This window comes from Pseudozyma hubeiensis, assembly GCF_000403515.1.
Source record: "Pseudozyma hubeiensis SY62 DNA, scaffold: PHS45, whole genome shotgun sequence".
NCBI classification, from domain to species: domain Eukaryota; kingdom Fungi; phylum Basidiomycota; class Ustilaginomycetes; order Ustilaginales; family Ustilaginaceae; genus Pseudozyma; species Pseudozyma hubeiensis.
The window spans coordinates 1,006,628-1,024,820 of NW_012133827.1; the positions used below are offsets into that span (position 1 = coordinate 1,006,628).

The 18,193-nt window shown below is 56.5% G+C and overlaps 9 protein-coding genes across 9 annotated transcripts; 4 read left to right on the plus strand and 5 right to left on the minus strand.

Moving 5' to 3' along the window:
• Positions 1 to 88: 88 nt before the first annotated feature.
• Positions 89 to 730, minus strand: PHSY_004796 (hypothetical protein; the record flags this gene model as incomplete). The annotated part of the gene is made up of 1 exon (XM_012335408.1): positions 89 to 730. One exon carries the CDS (start codon positions 728 to 730, stop codon positions 89 to 91), a length of 642 nt encoding a protein of 213 aa, XP_012190798.1.
• Positions 731 to 1,065: 335 nt separating this feature from the next.
• On the plus strand, positions 1,066 to 1,962 carry PHSY_004797 (hypothetical protein; the record flags this gene model as incomplete). The annotated part of the gene is made up of 2 exons (XM_012335409.1): positions 1,066 to 1,654; positions 1,886 to 1,962. 2 exons carry the CDS (start codon positions 1,066 to 1,068, stop codon positions 1,960 to 1,962), a joined length of 666 nt encoding a protein of 221 aa, XP_012190799.1.
• Positions 1,963 to 2,237: 275 nt separating this feature from the next.
• On the minus strand, positions 2,238 to 3,167 carry PHSY_004798 (hypothetical protein; the record flags this gene model as incomplete). Its single annotated transcript, XM_012335410.1, has 1 exon — positions 2,238 to 3,167. One exon carries the CDS (start codon positions 3,165 to 3,167, stop codon positions 2,238 to 2,240), a length of 930 nt encoding a protein of 309 aa, XP_012190800.1.
• Positions 3,168 to 3,262: 95 nt separating this feature from the next.
• Positions 3,263 to 3,466, plus strand: PHSY_004799 (hypothetical protein; the record flags this gene model as incomplete). Its single annotated transcript, XM_012335411.1, has 1 exon — positions 3,263 to 3,466. The coding sequence occupies one exon, from the start codon at positions 3,263 to 3,265 to the stop codon at positions 3,464 to 3,466; it is 204 nt and encodes a 67-aa protein (XP_012190801.1).
• A 1,407-nt stretch (positions 3,467 to 4,873) lies between these two features.
• Positions 4,874 to 6,109, minus strand: PHSY_004800 (SSU ribosomal protein S13P; the record flags this gene model as incomplete). Its single annotated transcript, XM_012335412.1, has 2 exons — positions 4,874 to 5,288; positions 6,060 to 6,109. The coding sequence occupies 2 exons, from the start codon at positions 6,107 to 6,109 to the stop codon at positions 4,874 to 4,876; spliced, it is 465 nt and encodes a 154-aa protein (XP_012190802.1).
• A 287-nt stretch (positions 6,110 to 6,396) lies between these two features.
• On the minus strand, positions 6,397 to 6,708 carry PHSY_004801 (hypothetical protein; the record flags this gene model as incomplete). Its single annotated transcript, XM_012335413.1, has 1 exon — positions 6,397 to 6,708. One exon carries the CDS (start codon positions 6,706 to 6,708, stop codon positions 6,397 to 6,399), a length of 312 nt encoding a protein of 103 aa, XP_012190803.1.
• Positions 6,709 to 8,954: 2,246 nt separating this feature from the next.
• Positions 8,955 to 10,913, plus strand: PHSY_004802 (hypothetical protein; the record flags this gene model as incomplete). Its single annotated transcript, XM_012335414.1, has 1 exon — positions 8,955 to 10,913. One exon carries the CDS (start codon positions 8,955 to 8,957, stop codon positions 10,911 to 10,913), a length of 1,959 nt encoding a protein of 652 aa, XP_012190804.1.
• Positions 10,914 to 13,657: 2,744 nt separating this feature from the next.
• Positions 13,658 to 17,284, plus strand: PHSY_004803 (hypothetical protein; the record flags this gene model as incomplete). Its single annotated transcript, XM_012335415.1, has 1 exon — positions 13,658 to 17,284. One exon carries the CDS (start codon positions 13,658 to 13,660, stop codon positions 17,282 to 17,284), a length of 3,627 nt encoding a protein of 1,208 aa, XP_012190805.1.
• Positions 17,285 to 17,592: 308 nt separating this feature from the next.
• PHSY_004804 (helicase mug81) lies at positions 17,593 to 18,064 on the minus strand (the record flags this gene model as incomplete). The annotated part of the gene is made up of 2 exons (XM_012335416.1): positions 17,593 to 17,680; positions 17,805 to 18,064. The coding sequence occupies 2 exons, from the start codon at positions 18,062 to 18,064 to the stop codon at positions 17,593 to 17,595; spliced, it is 348 nt and encodes a 115-aa protein (XP_012190806.1).
• Positions 18,065 to 18,193: the final 129 nt, after the last annotated feature.

Sequence of the window (18,193 nt, forward strand, 5' to 3'; positions counted from 1 at the left end):
ACGATCAACTTGTCGGAGGGCGAGTCGTTTGATCCTGAAGAGCGTCGTGAAGGTGTGGAGCGAGGAAATGGTGATGGCTGTTGACTGTCTACTTTGCCTTTTTGGCGTCTGCGAGCTCCTTTGCCTGCTGTCTCCTCTTCTTCTCTGCCTCGACGGCGTCCTGTCTTTCGAGGTACCATTCGCTGATCTGGAGGACGAGTACACCGACGAGGAGGACGATGCAGATGGTGTTGCTTGCGCTGACGATTCTGATGGCGGCGACTTTTTCGTCTTGGGTCATTGGGCCGTCGCTGGGCTTGAAATCGCTCTCTCCCTTGTTGAACGCCTCGAGCTGGGATTGACGCTGGGTCGCGATGGCCGAGTTCCAGACGAGCTTTTCGTTGGTGGGATCCGCGATCAATCGCAGGTTGGGTACGGCTACACCGAGGTACATGCAGATGGCACCCATGAAGAGGGCGAGCGATCCTCCGTCAAAGTACTTTGCCATTTCGTTCCATCGATGCAGCTTGGCGATCAGACCGATGACTCCAAGTCCCATCATGCCGTGAAGCAGAGCGGTGACGGCGAGAGGTGCATTGAAGACGGAAAGGTAGAAGCGTTCGGCAGCTTCGATGGCGGAATCGGAAAGGTTGGAGAAGTAAAGCAGAGGGAAGTCGTAGATCGAAGCGATGAAGATGACACCGAAGAGGAAGGAGGTCGAGGAGATGACAAAGCCGCTGCGGAAGCCCATCTTGACGGAGGAGTGGTCCTGTGATCGGATCCTGGAGAGGATGGGGCGAGATCTGGATGGGATTGATGGTGTTGGTGGTGGGGAAAGGAGGGGGAGGCGGAGGACAATAGAGCTTTCTGATAGCAAGAAGAAGCTGCAAGGCCCAATCAAATTGACGTTTGGAATTATCCACGAGCACGAAGCACGCACAGACGCTGAATCCAAAAACTAGGGTCTCGACCGCTCTCTTTTTCCCTCCACTCTCTCTGTCTCTCTGTTTCTGTCTCTCTTTCTCTCTCCTTCTCTGATCAGCGTCTCAGACTATACTAACACGGCTCTGGTCGCTCGCCGCCAAGATGACAATACGAGCCGCGCTCATCGTCAACAACCACGGCAAACCACGGCTCACAAAGTTCTACACCCAGCTCCCCGCCTCGCGCCAACAAGCGCTCATCAAAGAGATCTTCCGTCTCGTCTCGAAACGACCCGAAGGCGTCTGCAACTTTCTCGACGCAACCGAGCTCACCGCACTCCTCCCCCCGCCTGCCGATGCAGTTGGATTCTCCTCGTCGCTGAACAAGTCCAAAACCGAAAAGGATCCTTCTTACTCGTCCTCATCATCATCCTCGTCCTCCTCTTCGGATCAACTCCGCGTGATTTACCGACACTACGCTACGCTGTACTTCGTCTTTGTCGTCGACTCGAGCGAGTCCGAGCTGGGCATCTTGGATCTCATCCAGGTGTTTGTTGAAAGTCTCGACCGGTGTTTTGAAAACGTCTGCGAGCTCGACCTCATCTTTCACTTTGACGAAGTGCACGCCATTCTCAACGAGGTCATCCAAGGCGGTCTAGTTGTAGAGACGAACATCAACGAGATCGTAGCAGCGGCACAGACGACGGCGAGAGCGAGGAAGGCTTCCGTGGCTCAATCTGGCGGTGCTGGTGGTATGGCAGCCGGTGCAGCTGGATTAGCGAATCTCAACCCGGCGAGCTTGAATCTATCAATACCGGGTACGAATACCTCGATCCCTTGGCCAAGAGGGACATTCATGGTCGACGCTATATCCAACCTCGGCAATCAGTATTTGGGTAGGTCTGGTGGGCGGCGATGAGACGTTCCACTTCACCCAGCATTCACGGGCTTCCTTTCTCCCAGCCTTGCATCTGTACTTTTAGCAATCACCTCTAATCACCTGCGCCATCCTCGATCGCAGCTCATTCATTCGAACTTCGAGCATATTGACAGTGACTGAGACGACAAATTCAGATTGTTGCTGGTAAAAACGGACAGAGTACATGTGTGCGATTTTGCGCGCGGTATTAACATGATGGGGTAGGAAGGAGAGATCGACCAAGGAAGGAACGGATCTCTGAGTTTGAGTTTTCAGGGCATGCCTTGATGTGTGTGTGTGTGTCGGACCGCGATCTGCTCCGAAGGTGAGTGTGAACAAATGCAAACATCTAATGAACGAAGAAAGGGGGGCGTGGATGAAGAGCGGACCGGGTCGTTCGCAACAGGGCTGCTCCTTCAGACCGAAGCCTTGGCCTGCTCGTTGAGGAAGAATCGGAACCCTTCGTACGACAACCAGCACAGCGCGTTCGACGGCATAAACGTCAACACTCGTGGCGAGAGTCCACGTGCGAAACCCTTGAGCCCTTCGCGTGCGTTGATGATCTTGAACGCCTCAAACATGCCGGAAGCGTTTCGAATCTGCGCGTCGGTGCTGCTACCTCGTGTCTGCAAGAGCGTCTTTGCCACATCGAGCGGGTTGGTGACGGCGGCTGCTACGGCTCCGGAGAAGGCACCTGCGGAAACGTGCGTCATGGGTGAATAGGTCTCGGAAGGGTTGAGCACCTTCTTGGCCCACTCGTACACGGAGAACTGCACCGCTGTGAAGGGAACCGTCATGGTGAGCGTGGTCGGGTACGAGACGTAGAACGCACGCAGACCCTCCTGCTTGTACACGGTGGATGCGCACTGCATTACGGTACGATGTTGTGAGCCGTGCATCTGCATGCGTTGCTTGATGACGTCGAACGGGTTCATGAAGGCGTCGGCGGCGATGGTGGCGGAAGCGCCCGCGAAGGCTGTGCTGGCGAATTGATGACCTTCCCGATTCCCGCCTGTTGCTTCCTTGACGGTCTCGTATGTGCCAAAGTAGACGGCGTGCGCTGGGCCTGCTCCCATGATGACGCTTGCTACACCACGCCAAAGCGTGCGCATACCTTCGACGCTGCTGATCCGGTTGAACGCCTGTATCACGCCCGTGTAGGTGGCGGCAGGCGTCGCTGAGAGAACCTGCATTCGTGTTCGAATCACGTCGACAGGATACATGGCAGCGTGCTCGCTGATACCTGCCAGGGAGCCCGCGATCATGTTGATGTGGAGTGGAACATTGTCACCGAGACCCTCGTAGTCGACCTCCTCCTCTACCGCTGGAACCGCTCGGTCGCTCATGACTCTAGGAGATGGCGCCGAAGTTGGAAAATGACCAAGATGCTGCTTGTTCGAAGAATCAAGTTCAGGGCTCTCGGATTCGGAAGCAGAGGCAGATGCAGATGCGCTGGTGCTGTTGTTGGCGGCTGTTGCAGGGTAGTTGCAAGACTGAATCCCCTGTGATGCTGCTGAAGGAAATCTGCAGTCGATATGAGTCGCTGTTCGTGACTGGACGTCCTGATCAAGGTGGGCTGGATGGCTACCGGTACCGCTACGATGCGTTCGTTGCGTGCTGCTCGACAAAAGATGCGACGTGGTGACCTGTTGCGATGATCTTGCTCCTCGAGATAAAGCAAGCGATAGGGGGAGATCCTGGTGTGATCGATAGGTAGCGATCGGAATTAATTACTTGAGCTCGACACCTGCTGGCGCGGGCAGAAGGCGGTAGGACCTTGTCTTCGTTCGTAAACGTAGATCAACGGCCTGTTTTGGTGGCGAATAGGGCGGGCAGAGGGGGCAGCGCCGCAATGCTGATTTGATGATGTAGGAAGAGGGATGAGGGTGGAGGTTGACGGATGATCACAATTGTGCGGCGACTGCGGAGGAAGATTGCACAAACAAATCAGCGTTCAAGAAATAATGCGCCCGCCGAAGCTCGTGTGTGGTCGGTCGCCTTCCGCCTCTGCCAAGTTATCTCTTGCCTTTTCCTTCCTATTCGGAACGCCGTCTGCTGTTCTGCTCTGATTTTTCAGAAGAACTGGGCGCGACCGCGATTTTCGACTTTTTTATCAAGAGCCAAGAAAGCTTGCCTAACCGTCACTCGGAAGGAGACCATCTTCCCACTCGGCAAATCAAGACGAAGCATGCAGCACTATCAGATAGTCGTCCTCTCATTGACAGTTGCAGTCTGCTCTGATTCGATTAATAGAAGAGCTGAGCAGGCAGGATAGAAGTAAGAAGGATCAAACGATCACACAGAGCGCGGCATGTACGTGGCGCCTTTTGGAAAGCCGGCAAAGCGGACTTTCTGATCCCCAAGCCCGTCGTCGAATCTGATTTTCGATTCAACCAATCAGTCAACGCGGCTAAGCGGCGCTTTCGGTCAAAATTCTGACTTGCTCGGATGAGACAACCCTCGTTTGCCGTCGCTAAGGTCGTGAATCATCACCACCCGCCATGCTTTTTGTGCATTGATGACCAGCAGCGCTGTGCAATCGACCACAACAAAGAGTCTCTCTCCAATCACTGCAAACAAAGCATAGTGGGAATGCACTCGGCTCCTTTCAAGACATTCTTGAGCAGGAGGAACGCTATCAATTCACTCACCGGCAGCCGCTGAGCGGGCTGAGAAACAGTGTCAGAGCAGCGGCGATATCGTACTCAAGTCGGTGTGAAACGACAAGCGGAGAACAGAAAACACACGGCAGCATGACAGCACGCAACAACATCGCTTCGATATCCTGGCACGAGGCCAATCACTTGAGAATTTTTGGTAGGGGGAATGATGAGCATGGATGGACAGTACGGCAGCGCCGATGGATGAGACCAAAGGTGCGTTTCTACACCGTATGTGACTATGAAGAACCGACTGGACAGCCCCCTGCTGCCCGGACGGTCGAGAGACTGTGAGAATGTTACAACATCATGACGATGCGAAGAATGAGACAAGAATGGAAGAATGCTGCAGGGAAACAAGGGAGAAGAAGACCAGGTGTACGACGATCCGTTTACTTCTTCTTGTTGGCAACAGTGCGACCACGACGACCGGTGGTCTTGGTGTGCTGACCACGGACACGCAGGCCGAGGTAGTGACGGATACCACGGTGGGCCTTGATCTTCTTCAAGCGCTCCAGGTCGTCACGCAGCTTCGAGTCGATGTTGTTCGACAGGAGCTGGCTGCTCTTGCCGTCAACAATGTCGCGCTGCCTGTTGAGGAACCATGCGGGGATCTTGAACTCGGCGGGGTTCTGCAGGATGGTCACGATGCGCTCGAGCTCATCAGAGTTGAGCTCACCAGCACGCTTGCCGAGGTCGATATCGGCCTTCTTGCAAACAATGTTGGCGTATCGGCGACCGACACCCTTGATCTGGGTGAGGGCGTACTGGACCTTGATCTTGCCGTCAACGTTGGTGTTGAGCAGACTGCGAGGGTGAAGAGGGATGTGGGAAAGGGTCAGTATTCAGTCTGAGCGGAGTCGGAGCTTGGGCGGATCGATGAGCAACTCGATGATCAGCAAGTTCGAAGGGATTGAAATGCAGGGCAGCATGCATGTGATGAAAGCGAGAGCTGAGTGATTGTGTCGAGGCGAGCGGGACTAGAGTGATGTGCTGGCGATTCGAAGCGCTGCGCTGAACGGGATGACAGGCGAGTCGAATGTCGAGACATCCCATTATCTGCTGTCTGCATAACGTCCGTCATGTGACCCGTCCGGATTCGCACGAAGCAGTCTGAAGCTCGTGGATGTTGCGAGCAAAAGGTTTGTACCTCAAGACTGCAACACGAGCTTCTCCTGATCCGAGCTTCCAGCAGACAACGCATGTATCTTCGACCTTAGAGCTCCCAACGTTGACGAAATAACCGATGCAGCTGCACGCTCGCGTCGAATGCTTCCTGCGCTCTCCTCCTCTGCAGTCGTTCGTGATCGGTCGTCCCTTTTGCGCGATGTAGCTGTTCAGTCGAGCCTATCGGAGCTTAGGCTTCATTGAAATCTCGTGTTCCACCAGCGCTGCGCCATTTCTGCAAGTCTCTCTGCAATGTTGGATGCCCAGCCGGTGCTACTGCTATGGCGACTGTTGTGGTGAAAATGTTGTTGATCGACATGCTGCCTGCTTGCTTTGCCCATACTAAATGCTGATCATCGATACTGCCGAAGGATACACCGCCGTATACGCTGAGGTTGGTTGGATGCTCACCGCAAGATGAAGGCGAAGTTCTGCGACGGGTCGGGGGGAACGAGAGACATGTTGGGCGATATGTGATGGTTAGTCTTGATGGTGACGAGGAGCGTGAAGGAGAAAGGATACGAGAAGGTAACCAGCGCTCACGCTCACAGCCAGTGGCTCGCCTGCCAACCTCGCGCGCTCAATTCACCAGCCATCGACAGCCGCGAAGCAGCCTGCTGCCTCAAAACTTTCCCAGCAGCAGCAGCCGCTGGACAGCTCTCGAAGCTGAAATCTCCCCTCCGACCAACATTGACTGGCTTCGCAACCTCAAAAATCTCCCTCCTTCACGGACCGCGGCCTGGAGGCACTATTCCTTGCGCCGACAATCCAACCGAGTTTCCAGGCGCGGGCTCGAATCTGAGGGTCCACTTGGAAATGCGGTTGCACTGCGCTTTGAGATGTTGTTATGGGAATTCGAGCGTGGGAAGATTTCGTTTTTCGGATCCGTAGCAATTAGACACACTAGCCGGCCAGCACACAGATAGGCTCTAACATAGCCCGGTGTTTTGCGACTCGAATGATCGCCTTTTCGAAGAACTCGCTGGATGGAAGGATCGACGGCACGGGCCGCCTCCACGCGTCTTTGGCTGAGTCGGGATGCGAGCAGCGAGCGGCACATGCGATTTAGTCTCGCCCTCACCGCGCCTCCTTCCTTCTGTTCCTCATCCATTTTCGTGAGTATCATCCCGAACCCCAGCCTCGCCGCATCTTCATCAAATCGTCGCCTGCTCTGCAAGCAATAGCACAGCAGCATCATTCGTCGATGAATGTCTGATGTAGGCACTGGTTCCGCATCGCCTTGCTCTTCAGCCGCTGACCATTCCGTATTGCTTCCGCTTCTTCCTCCCTCCGTCCTTCGCACGTATCTGAACTCCCTTGCTCGACTGGCAACGATTTCTGCGCATCCATATAGTGAGGCGAGCGCTTTATCCAGTGAGGTCTTTACCGAGGAAAAGCTTATTGCTGATTGCAAATTACCTATATTGCACGTCCTTGCTGTCACCATGACGGCCTGGCAATTTTTGGCACCCACTCCCTTGCTTCTCCCGCCTTCTTTGCATTGCCGATCGACATGCTGCCGCCTCGGCTCGAAGCCTCAGGTCGCTCTGGATCCGGTCGGTCATCTGCAATTTGAAAGCACCCGGGCGAAGCAGGAGCAAGATCTTTTCCTTTGTGTTCGCTTGCTTGCTCAATCAAATTATCAAAAAGCGGCGCCGATGCGTATGCAGCCTTTTTGTGTGCTATCGGTCAGAGCATGAGCATGCAGTGAGACGTACGGACGTCAACACACCTCGCCGTGATACGAATGTGGTCTGGCGCTTGAGACGAGAGCGCGGATTGGGTTTGAACGGCCCTCCAAACTCGAAATTGCAGATCGCGCTCGAGAGAAATATCCGCGTCTAGAGTCGAAGTCGAGCCTACGCGCAAGACACTCTTGCGAAATGAGAAGGGAGAGTATATATTCCTGAGCGGAACCGGCGTGTCAGCTATTCTTCCTCATACTTGTTCGTATCTCACTCCTATACCCCAAGCTCGCTTCGACATCGACCTATGGGATCTACTGGCATGGCACGCATGGAAACGGTCGCTCGAGCATCAGCACCTACGACCGATGACCTGCTGCCCAGCCTCTAGGCTCGTCTTTCGATGTCGGGATCGAGCCGCGCAATGCAGAAGCAACAATTTGCTGACCTTGTCAACCATCTCTTTCCCTTTGCATCGTCTTCTGTTACTCTTCTTTCCTTGCCGATCATCGTGATTGACTCCCTCCCGTTCCATAGACCTTGGCATTTCCACTCTCGCTCACGCATGAGGGCTGGAGAGAGGGGGTCGGTGGGCTTGCACGGCCACCCGATTTGTCCTACCGCCGACGCCCTCCCGCGTCTCTCCTCTGGAGGGTCGCATGCCCGAATCATGGAACCGGTCAGATCGGTTCGCCGATCTGACCACCTCTTTTTTGAAACTTCTGGCTTATGTAAGCATGACGGAGCAAGGCATAGGCTCCGCCGTGCTGTTCCGCCCCTGAGCAGCCATCTCAGTCACCAGGATCCAGCGAATTGTGCTTGTCCTCCTGCGCCTGTGAGGTGGTGTGAGAGGTTAGTCGTCGCTTCGGTCATCGAGCATGCTACTTTCTCGACGAGCTTCAGATCGCCATTGACGGCCACCAACCGCGTCTGTTGCGGTTTTCTCATGCAAGCTCGGAGCTGACCGTGATGATTGGCAAGCTTGCCTTATGAACATGATATGCGCCTCCTCAGTATCGTCCCCTCCCGGTCTCTGCCGGGAAGACAGTGAACGAGCTCGCGCTTGTCGTATGCTTGGTCTCCGGCAGATTGTGTTGTCCTGACCACCTGAGTATCGTTAGAACCCATTTCACATGGAAAAAGAGCTACCGACGGCCGGGGCCAATAGCCTAATTTTGTGGGGAAAATACTCGAGCTTCATGCCGGCAGAGTCTCTCGATTCGCCGTGTGCTTCCACACAACGAAGCGATGCAACGCGGCGGAAATGCACGTTGCCCAAAAATTTCAGCTTCTGACCGCGGTGTGAAAGAATGACGCGTGCGCCAAGCCGATGTCAGGACAACCAGGGCGGAGTTTCTGCATGCTGCAAAGCCTACTCTGGGAGACGAAGGCGGGTGGAGGAAGGTACGGCAGAGCAGAGCCCGCGGCGGGTAATCTCCTCGTGTGTCGTTTGCATGTCCGTCAACCTCCTTCATCGTCCCGTCCTCGTCACTCAAGTCGCTTCAGGTCGGGGCGCCGTGGTCACCACCCTACCACCATCTTCAACACATCCCCGCATTTGCCTCCTAGAGTCGGTCGAGCAGCAGGAGACCATCCCCGACATCGTTAATCGCAGCACAACATGCCAGCCATCGGCCCGCGTGGAGAAGGCGATGATCGCGACTACTTCGACTCGGAGAAGCCGAGCACATCCGCAGCAGGTTCAGCAGGGGGCGCGCCTCTTCGTCGCAATGCGCCAGCCATGCGTTTGCCGCAAATGACAAAGGTGAATCGCGATGCAGACGACTCGGACAGCGATTCCGCCGACGAATATGCGCGGTGGCAGGCCAACTCGGGTCCAACGACGCCCAACATTTCCGAAACGGCGGCTCAGCTCCGTCGCAGTCTCAGCGTCACTGGCTTGCAAGAGCTTGCTCATACGCCCAGAAGCCAGATCCGCAAGTCGGCCGTCAGCAAGGTGTGGAGGCCCCAGGATGAAGTGGCTCGAATCCCGAGCGACTGGGAGCGGCTCGCTGTGCACGTAGCAAGAGGCGGTCTCAGAGCAGGAAATTTGGCCTTTGCATTGAGGGCGACGCTCATGTTGGTGCTCGAACTCGTCAAGTCGCTCCGCACGCGAAAGTTCAAGGGCAAATCGTACGGCATCGCCCTGTTTGGACCGCGAAACTTTCGCTTCGCAGCCATGTTCGCCATCTGGGCGTCGCTCTACAAAGCTACGCACAATGCGTTGCGATTGATGACGCCGCCGCCGGTCAGGAAGGCGCGCTCCCGAGCGGCTTCCGCGGATGGTCCCATGCTCAATTTGGCCAAGACCGATGGCACTCGATCGCCAGAAGAGCCTGTCAGCGGAACCTCGACACCTCGATCGGGCAGGGCCGCCCTGGAGGGCAAGTCGCCCGAAGAGAAAGCCAAGCTGAAGGCGAAGCAGAAGCGACGTGCCTTCATGCCGGATCCTCGCTCCCGGATCTGGCACGCCTACGTCGCCGGTGCGATCTCAGCATTGGGCGTGATGGTCGAGACCCACGACAACCGTGTCTCTCTGGCTCAGCAGCTTTTCGTGCGAGGCTTGGAAGGCCAGTACAACGTTGCTCACGAAAGAGGCTTGATCAACATTCCCTACGGAGCCGTCATCACCTTCGGTCTCGCGTGCGGTCAGATCATGTGGGCGTGGCTCGAATCGCCCGAATCGCTGCCGAAAGGCTACAGGAATTGGATCACGCGAGCCTCGCAGGTCGCACCACGCGTGACAGACATCTATCGAGACATTCGACACGAAGACAAGGCGGTCGATCCCGACTATGCTCTCAAGTGGTTCCCGGGCGGCAAGATCCCCGAGCCTATATCGCAGAGCCCGCTCCGCTACGCGGACGTGGCGCCCACCTCCTTGAACCGTCGAGGTATCAAGGGCAAGAATGTTCGCAAGATCGTCGAATGGATGGACCGAGCTCGAAAGGGTAACCCGGGCGCAACGGTGGATTGTGCACTGGTGCACCCATGGGAGACGAGCCACTGGCGCAGCCCGATCGACCGCTTCATCGAGGTGACACGTTGGATCTTGCCAGTCTACCTCACGCTGCACTTCGTCCCCGCCATCTTCCTCCGTCCAGGCAAGTTCCTCAAGGACCCAGCGGGCGCAACGCTCCGTTCGCTCCGAGGCTCTGTGCGCTCCTCGTCGTTCCTGGGCGTATTCGTCATCATCTTCCAGACGCTCTTCTGTGCGCAGCATTCGCTGCACGGCTATATCCAAGCGAGCGAGAGGCTGCGACGCATCGTGCCCGGCTGGTTCTCGCGCATGCTCGTCAGTTCGTGGATCAAGTGGGTGACGGGCTTCCTGACTTGCCTGTCGCTGTTCGTGGACGACTCGAGGCGACGAGCCGAGTTGGCGGCGTACGTGCTGCCCAAGGGTATGGAGAGCGCTTGGTCGGTGCTCAGGAAGAAGTCGTACGTGCCGTTCGTGCCCGGCGGAGACCTCTTGCTCACATCGGCAGGTATGTCGCTGGTGATGGGAACGTATGCGCAGAACCCGGAACACCTCTCGGGTCTCGTGCGACGGGTCGTATATCAGTTTGTTGGTCGCAACTAGATGTCACACTTCACACGGATCGGCCGAAACTTGATCAGTTCGAGGCTTGGAATCGAGATGCTTTCGTTTCATGTCAAATGGTGGCTTTCCGTCGTCCTGCATAGCACTGCACGGCAGATCGTGACGCTGATCGTTTTTGAATCGCCCAACGCATGCTTGCAAATGAGAAGACACAGTCGGGCCGACGCACCCCAAACCCTAAAGTGTTGACACGCGCGAAGGAATCCACTGAAGCGAGCAAAAGAAGCGGCGGTGTAGGCTTCAACTGCCGACCGTCAAATGTGGGTCGTCTGAAAGGCTTGAGCCGCTGCACGAGCGTTCTGCACGGGTGTGAAAGTGACGATTCGCGGGAGGCGTGAGGCGGCTAGATCGGAAAAGAGGCACTCACGCTGCACATGACGGACGCGGGGTGCATGAGAGCGGAAGAAATCGGGTGCGTTCACCATGCAAACTTGTTTTTCAGGGCCTTTCCACTCCGCACCGTCCAGCCCGGGCTCTGCCTCTCAAGTTGATCCCGTGATGCTATGTTCTGCATTGGAAAGCACTGCATGATTGTTGACCACTAAACCCGATCCGGTGCAGATCCTGGGTGTCATCCAACCCGAATGTCGGTGCGGAGACGATGCAGGACTGCTCCGTTCCGAACGACAGTGATCACTGTACAGGCAGTCCGCTGTACGTCGAGTTTTGGCGGTAGCATGCCGCTCGCACAATTGGACAACACACCCTGCGTGGTACTGGTGACGGAGTGTCTCCTCTCGCTTGATTGACCAGACTCTGTGCCGCTGTCTTCTTAGCCATCGTTGTCACAAGGGCAATGTCAGAAGGGTCGCTACAGATCTCTGTGACGATCTTACAGCTTTTTTCCCAAATTCGGGTCAGGATCGACAGGCCTCTTGATCGGTCGTGCCTCCATGTTTGGATCTCGATCGCTCACGGTCATGGCAAGGTCGAACATCGCCGTCAGCCCTAACCGAAACCAAAGCGAGGAAGAGCCGGTTGCAAGTCACTCTCGTGCACCAGCTACTGACGATGGTGAGATCACCGATCCAACGCCGAGAGCACGGAAAGCGATCTTACCGTGGGATCATTCTTGTTGCTGATGATCTCTGCAGGCGATGGCTGATATCGAATGCCCGTCGACCAATCACGAGGGCGAGATTGTTGATTGGCTCGGTGTTGTCGGCGATTGCAAGGAGGACAAACCTCTCGTTCCAACTCGCCGGCGAGGAAGAGACGTCAGTCACCCTGGTCTCTTCTTCATGCGTGGGGGACCGATCGATAATCAAACAAACGAGGCTTTGATCAAACGTCTTTCGAGCGAGACCGACGATGACGTCTCTGCAGATGGACGCTTGATTGGACCTCTTTGTGATGTCAAGATGTCAGATAAGAGATCTACCGAGAAAAAGCCTTCTTGTCAAATTCGGCTGGAAGCTTTCGCTGATCACCAATGTAATAGTTCTTTTTGTTATCTCCCTCGCAAGCAAACCCCACCCAGGCATCTGGTCGAAACGTCATTGCATAGATATCAAGTCGCGAAAGCTTCTCTGCTGCTGTAAAGAAGAGGGAGGTGTGATCGCCTGGAGAGCATGAGACCCATCGAGATCACTTGCAAGGAGAAACTTGGGTGTCCTCGTTTGATTTGACGGTTTGACACTTGATGCACGCGGCCACGCCAAGAAAGCAAAGGCAAGGCAAGGCAGACAGACAGACGGTCGAGTCAACAACGAAAATCTTTTTGCAAGCTCCAATCGCCGGCAGCAGCCACGGAGACAAGAAGACGAGCGAGGCATGGATGTGATTTTCTGGAGTTTGCCCTCTCGGTCTTATGAGGACGCGGCTTTACCGCATTTTCAACTAAGCGAGGAAGAAGCAAGAAGCAAGAGCACACTGCAGTGATGCCAACCCAGACAGAATCTGATTGAAAGTCGTCCGTGCACGAAAATATCCACATCCTCACAAGCAGCTGAAAAGGCCTGGCCTGGTAACCGGTCCGTCGACTTTGTGCGTGCAGCACAGACCGGTCTGAGATCTCTGATCTCCGCGACCCTTTCTTATCTGGAGAAACGGCTTGGCTCAGATCGGTGCGCCCTTCTCTCCTGACCTGGCAGCGGTCGCTGTGTTGGAGCAGAGAGGTGCAATAGTCAGAAGCGTTGTCGGCAGTCCTCCTCAACGAACTTTTTGGACAGACCTGTGCCGTGTCTCAGTGGGAACCGCAGCAGGAACGATAGAGCAAAATATGCGCCTGGGAGTTATGCGTGTGTCGGTCTGGCACCGCTTGATCTGTGCTTTGAGCCGTCGTGTGATGCTCGCTTGCTTGGCAGGCGCCTTTTGCTGGTCTGCTAGATTGATTGTTCGCCATCCCCGCGAGTCAGTCTGGATCGGTCTATCTCTTGAGGCTGCCTTTCAACTTGATCGACTCCCTCCCATATTTCCTATCTCGCCATCATCGCATCTTCCTCCTTCTTTCCCTCCACATCCGCCTCACCTTTCTCCTTTCTTCCCTTGACGGTCTCCGCTTTCTTCTCGTCAAGACTCACCTCCGCTTCCCTTCTTCTCTCCCTCTATTGACGAGATAGAGTCTATTGAGGGACGCCGCGGAGCCCAACAGCACTCAATCACGAGCAACCGCTCCCTATCTGATCGTCTTTGCACGATTGAAACTTCGCCGAACAGCTGAGTGACATCGCGAATCGGCCGACGAACAGCATCGCACGCTTCTCGTACCTCGACAAGCAAAGATGCCTACCGAGCCCGAGACTGCACAGGCTCCGGCCGGTGCTCCCAGGAGCACCTTCGTCGACACCTTCGAGAGCCAGCCTGGCACTCCTGGGGAAAGGACCGGCCACCTCTTTCCCACCATCCAGCGCATCCGAAGCAGCATGACCGGCGAGGCTACCGGCCCTCTCAAGAAGCTCATGGTCGCCAACCGTGGTGAGATCGCCATTCGAATCTTCCGTACCGCTCACGAGCTTGCTATGACCACCGTCGCCCTCTACTCGTTCGAGGACAGGATGAGCGCCCACCGATACAAAGCCGACGAGGCTTACCAGGTCGGCGCCGGTCTCAACCCTGTCTCGGCCTACCTCGCCATGGACGACATTGTCCGCATCGCTCTCGAGCACAAGGTCGACATGATCCACCCCGGTTACGGTTTCCTCTCCGAGAACCCCACCTTTGCCAAGAAGGTCGAGGAGGCTGGTATCGCCTTCATTGGTCCCCGTCCCGAGACGATCGACGGTTTGGGCGACAAGACCAAGGCGCGTGACCTCGCCCGCAAGGCAAACGTGCCCATCGTGCCCGGTACGCCTGGTCCCATTGCCAGCTACGAGGAGGCCAAGCCTTTCGTCGAGGAGGTCGGCTTCCCCGTGATCATCAAGGCTGCCATGGGTGGTGGTGGTCGAGGTATGCGAGTCGTCCGCAAGATGGAGGAGTTCAAGGAGTCGTTCGAGCGTGCTGTTTCTGAGGCCAGGTCGGCTTTCGGTGACCCTACCGTCTTCATCGAGCGCTTCCTCGACAGGCCTCGCCACATCGAAGTGCAGCTGCTCGCTGACGGTGAGGGTAATGTCGTTCACCTTTTCGAGCGTGACTGCTCCGTCCAGCGTCGTCACCAGAAAGTCGTTGAGGTTGCACCCGCACCCAACCTCCGCGACGATGTGCGACAGGCCATGCTCGCCGACGCCGTCCGCCTCGCAAAGACCGCCAACTACCGCAACGCCGGTACTTGCGAGTTCCTCGTCGACCAGCAGAACCGCTACTACTTTATCGAGATCAACCCTCGTCTCCAGGTCGAGCACACCATCACCGAGGAGATCACCGGTATCGACATTGTTGGTGCTCAGATCCAGATCGCCGCTGGTGCCACCTTGGCCGACCTCGGTCTGAGCCAGGAGACCATCCAGAAGCGTGGTTCCGCCATCCAGTGCCGTATCACCACCGAGGACCCTGCCGCCAACTTCCAGCCCGACACGGGTAGGATCGAGGTCTACCGCTCTGCCGGTGGTAACGGCGTGCGTCTCGATGCCGGCTCCGGCTTCGCCGGTGCTCAGATCACGCCGCACTACGATTCGTTGCTCGTCAAGGTCTCGTGCCGTGGCGCAACGTACGAGGTGGCCCGCAGGAAGATGCTCCGATCCTTGGTCGAGTTCCGTATCCGCGGTGTCAAGACCAACATCCCCTTCCTGTTCCGTCTCTTGACCCACGAGGCCTTTGCCACTGCCAGCACCTGGACCACCATGATCGACGACACGCCCGAGCTCTTCAACCTGGTCCAGACCAAGAATCGTGCCCAGAAGCTGCTTGCCTACCTCGGAGACGTCGCGGTCAACGGCAGCTCCATCGCTGGTCAGGTGGGCGAGCCCGGTCTCAAGGATGAGATCCAGATCCCCAGCTTCACCGACCCCAAGGACCCCACCAAGCCGCTCGACGTCACCAAGCCTTGCACAGAGGGATGGAGGAACATCATCGTCAACGAAGGTCCCGAAGCCTTTGCCAAGGCTGTGCGTGCCTACAAGGGAACGCTCATCATGGACACTACCTGGCGAGACGCCCACCAGAGTCTGTTTGCCACGCGTCTCCGAACCATCGACATGGTCAACATTGCCAAGGAGACCAGCTACGTGCTCAAGAACGCCTTCTCGCTCGAGTGCTGGGGTGGCGCCACCTTTGACGTGTCCATGCGCTTCCTCTACGAGGACCCTTGGGAGCGTCTGCGCAAGATCCGAAAGCTCGTGCCCAACATCCCCCTCCAGGCGCTCGTTCGTGGTGCCAACGCTGTAGGATACACCGCCTACCCTGACAACGCCATCTACGAGTTCAGCAAGAAGGCGGTCGAGTGCGGTCTCGACATTTTCCGTGTGTTTGACTCGCTCAACTCGCTCGACTCGCTCAAGCTCGGTATCGACGCCGCCAAGAAGGCCGGCGGTGTCGCCGAGGGTACCATCTGCTACACTGGTGACGTTGCCAACCCCAGCAAGCACCCCAAGTACACGCTCGAGTACTACCTCAACCTCACCGATGAGCTGGTCAAGACGGGCATCCACATCCTCGGTATCAAGGACATGGCTGGTCTGCTCAAGCCCACCGCCGCCAAGATGCTGGTGGGTGCCATCAGGGAGAAGTACCCGGACCTGCCCATCCACGTCCACTCGCACGACACGGCTGGTATCGCTCTTTCGAGCATGCTCGCCTGTGCCGAGGCCGGTGCCGATGTGGTCGACGTGGCCATCGACAGCATGAGTGGTCTCACCTCGCAGCCTTCGATGGGTGCGCTCGTCAGCGCGCTCGAGCAGACCGGTCTCGGTGCCGGTATCCGCCACGAGGACATCCAGAACCTCAACCTTTACTGGAGTCAAGTGCGCCAGCTCTACCAGTGCTTCGAGGCCAACGTCAAGGCATCGGACTCGTCGGTGTTCGATCACGAGATGCCCGGTGGTCAGTACACCAACCTCATGTTCCAGTCGCAGCAGCTCGGTCTCGGAACGCAGTGGAAGGAGATCAAGAACGCCTACATCCAGGCCAACAAGCTTTGCGGTGATATCGTCAAGGTGACCCCCTCGTCCAAGGTGGTGGGTGACTTTGCTCAGTTCATGGTCGCCAACAAGCTCACCGCCAAGGATGTGGAGGAGCGAGCCGACAAGCTCGACTTCCCCAGCTCGGTCATCGAGTACTTCCAGGGATTCCTCGGCACGCCACCTGGCGGTTTCCCCGAGCCATTGCGCAGCAAGGTGATCCGCGACAAGAAGCGCATCGACGGTCGACCGGGTGCCAGCATGGAGCCGATCGACTTTGCCAAGGTCAAGAAGGATCTCACCTCCAAGTACGGCCGTTCGATGAGCGCCACGGATGCCATCAGCTACATCATGTACCCCAAGGTGTTTGAAGAGTTCCAGAGCTTCCTCGACCAGTACGGAGATCTCAGCAACTTGCCCACCCGCTACTTCCTCGGCAAGGCGCACCCGGGCGAGGAGCTGCACGCCTACATCGACCGCGGAAAGCTGCTCATCGTCAAGCTGCTCGCCGTCGGTGCGCTCAACCAGAACAACGGTACGCGAGAAGTGTTCTTCGAGCTCAACGCCGAGCCTCGTGCTCTCACCATCGACGACCGAAGCGCTGCGGTGGAGAATGTCAAGCGCGAGAAGGCGTCGTCGGACCCTGGCAGCGTCGGCTCGCCATTGGCGGGTGTGGTGGTTGAGATTCGTGCTAAAGAGGGTCACGCGGTCAAGGCGGGCGACCCGCTGTTCATCATGAGCGCCATGAAGATGGAGACGGTCGTTTCGGCGCCAGTCGGCGGACACATCAAGCGCGTCATTGTTGAGCAGAACGACTCGGTTTCGCAGGGCGACTTGCTGTGTGAGATCGAACACTAAGGAACAAAACAAACAGATGTAGAAAGGAGGGTTGGAGATAATTGTTTCCACGAATGATATTGATTTTCCGAATCTGGTCAGTGTGAGGAGAGAAGGGATGCGTGGCATGAGAGTTGCGTGCTGCAACGTGGCTGATTGAAGAGATGCAATGAGTTGTGGAAGCGAGGGATTTGCCGGCGGCCGCTTGAGCACGGAGCGAGGCGGCAGATGATTCGGCTTGCCCGTGGTGGTCTGTGGGATGTGTGGGAAAGTGAGAACTTTGAGCGGAGTTGACGAGGGCGGTGAGCGTAACGCGCGTGCGAATCTTATCATAAAAAGTTGGGACTTGCACTGTTTGTCATCTGTCCACTTTCGGCGATCATACGATGGCGACGATTTCTGGATGAACGCCGTAGTCTGGATCGAGATTTCGTCGTCGTCATCAAAGGGACAGGGCGCTGGATAAGCGGTTGAACGATATGTTATTGGACCCCCATGGTTGATGTGCGTTCTTGCGTGGGGATGTGTCAGTGCGGAATACGCGACAAGCTGCGTGCGTCTTGTGCGAGCTTCAGTGTACTGTAGCCCCAAAGCTGGCGAGCGACGTTCTATCCGTTGAAGTCGGGGTTGAAGTCGGTGACGCCGGACCGCTGTCGTTGTTGCTCTGATGCGCTGATTGCTCATCAAAGCACACCAGAAGTGGGCATTCGGCTTCGTCGCGCTCGGAAGAGCCCAGCCCTGGCTCTCCGCAAAGTCACATTCTTCGTTCTCGCTGCACAGATCCCACACTGGCTTGTGCATCGGCAGGTCCGCCCCGCACGGACATTCTCTGTGTGGGAATGACAATGATCGTGTTTCGCAACTGATCGTGTGCCATATCATCACATCAGACGTCAGCGGATGCATTCCGAAACCAGTCTGCAAAGATCT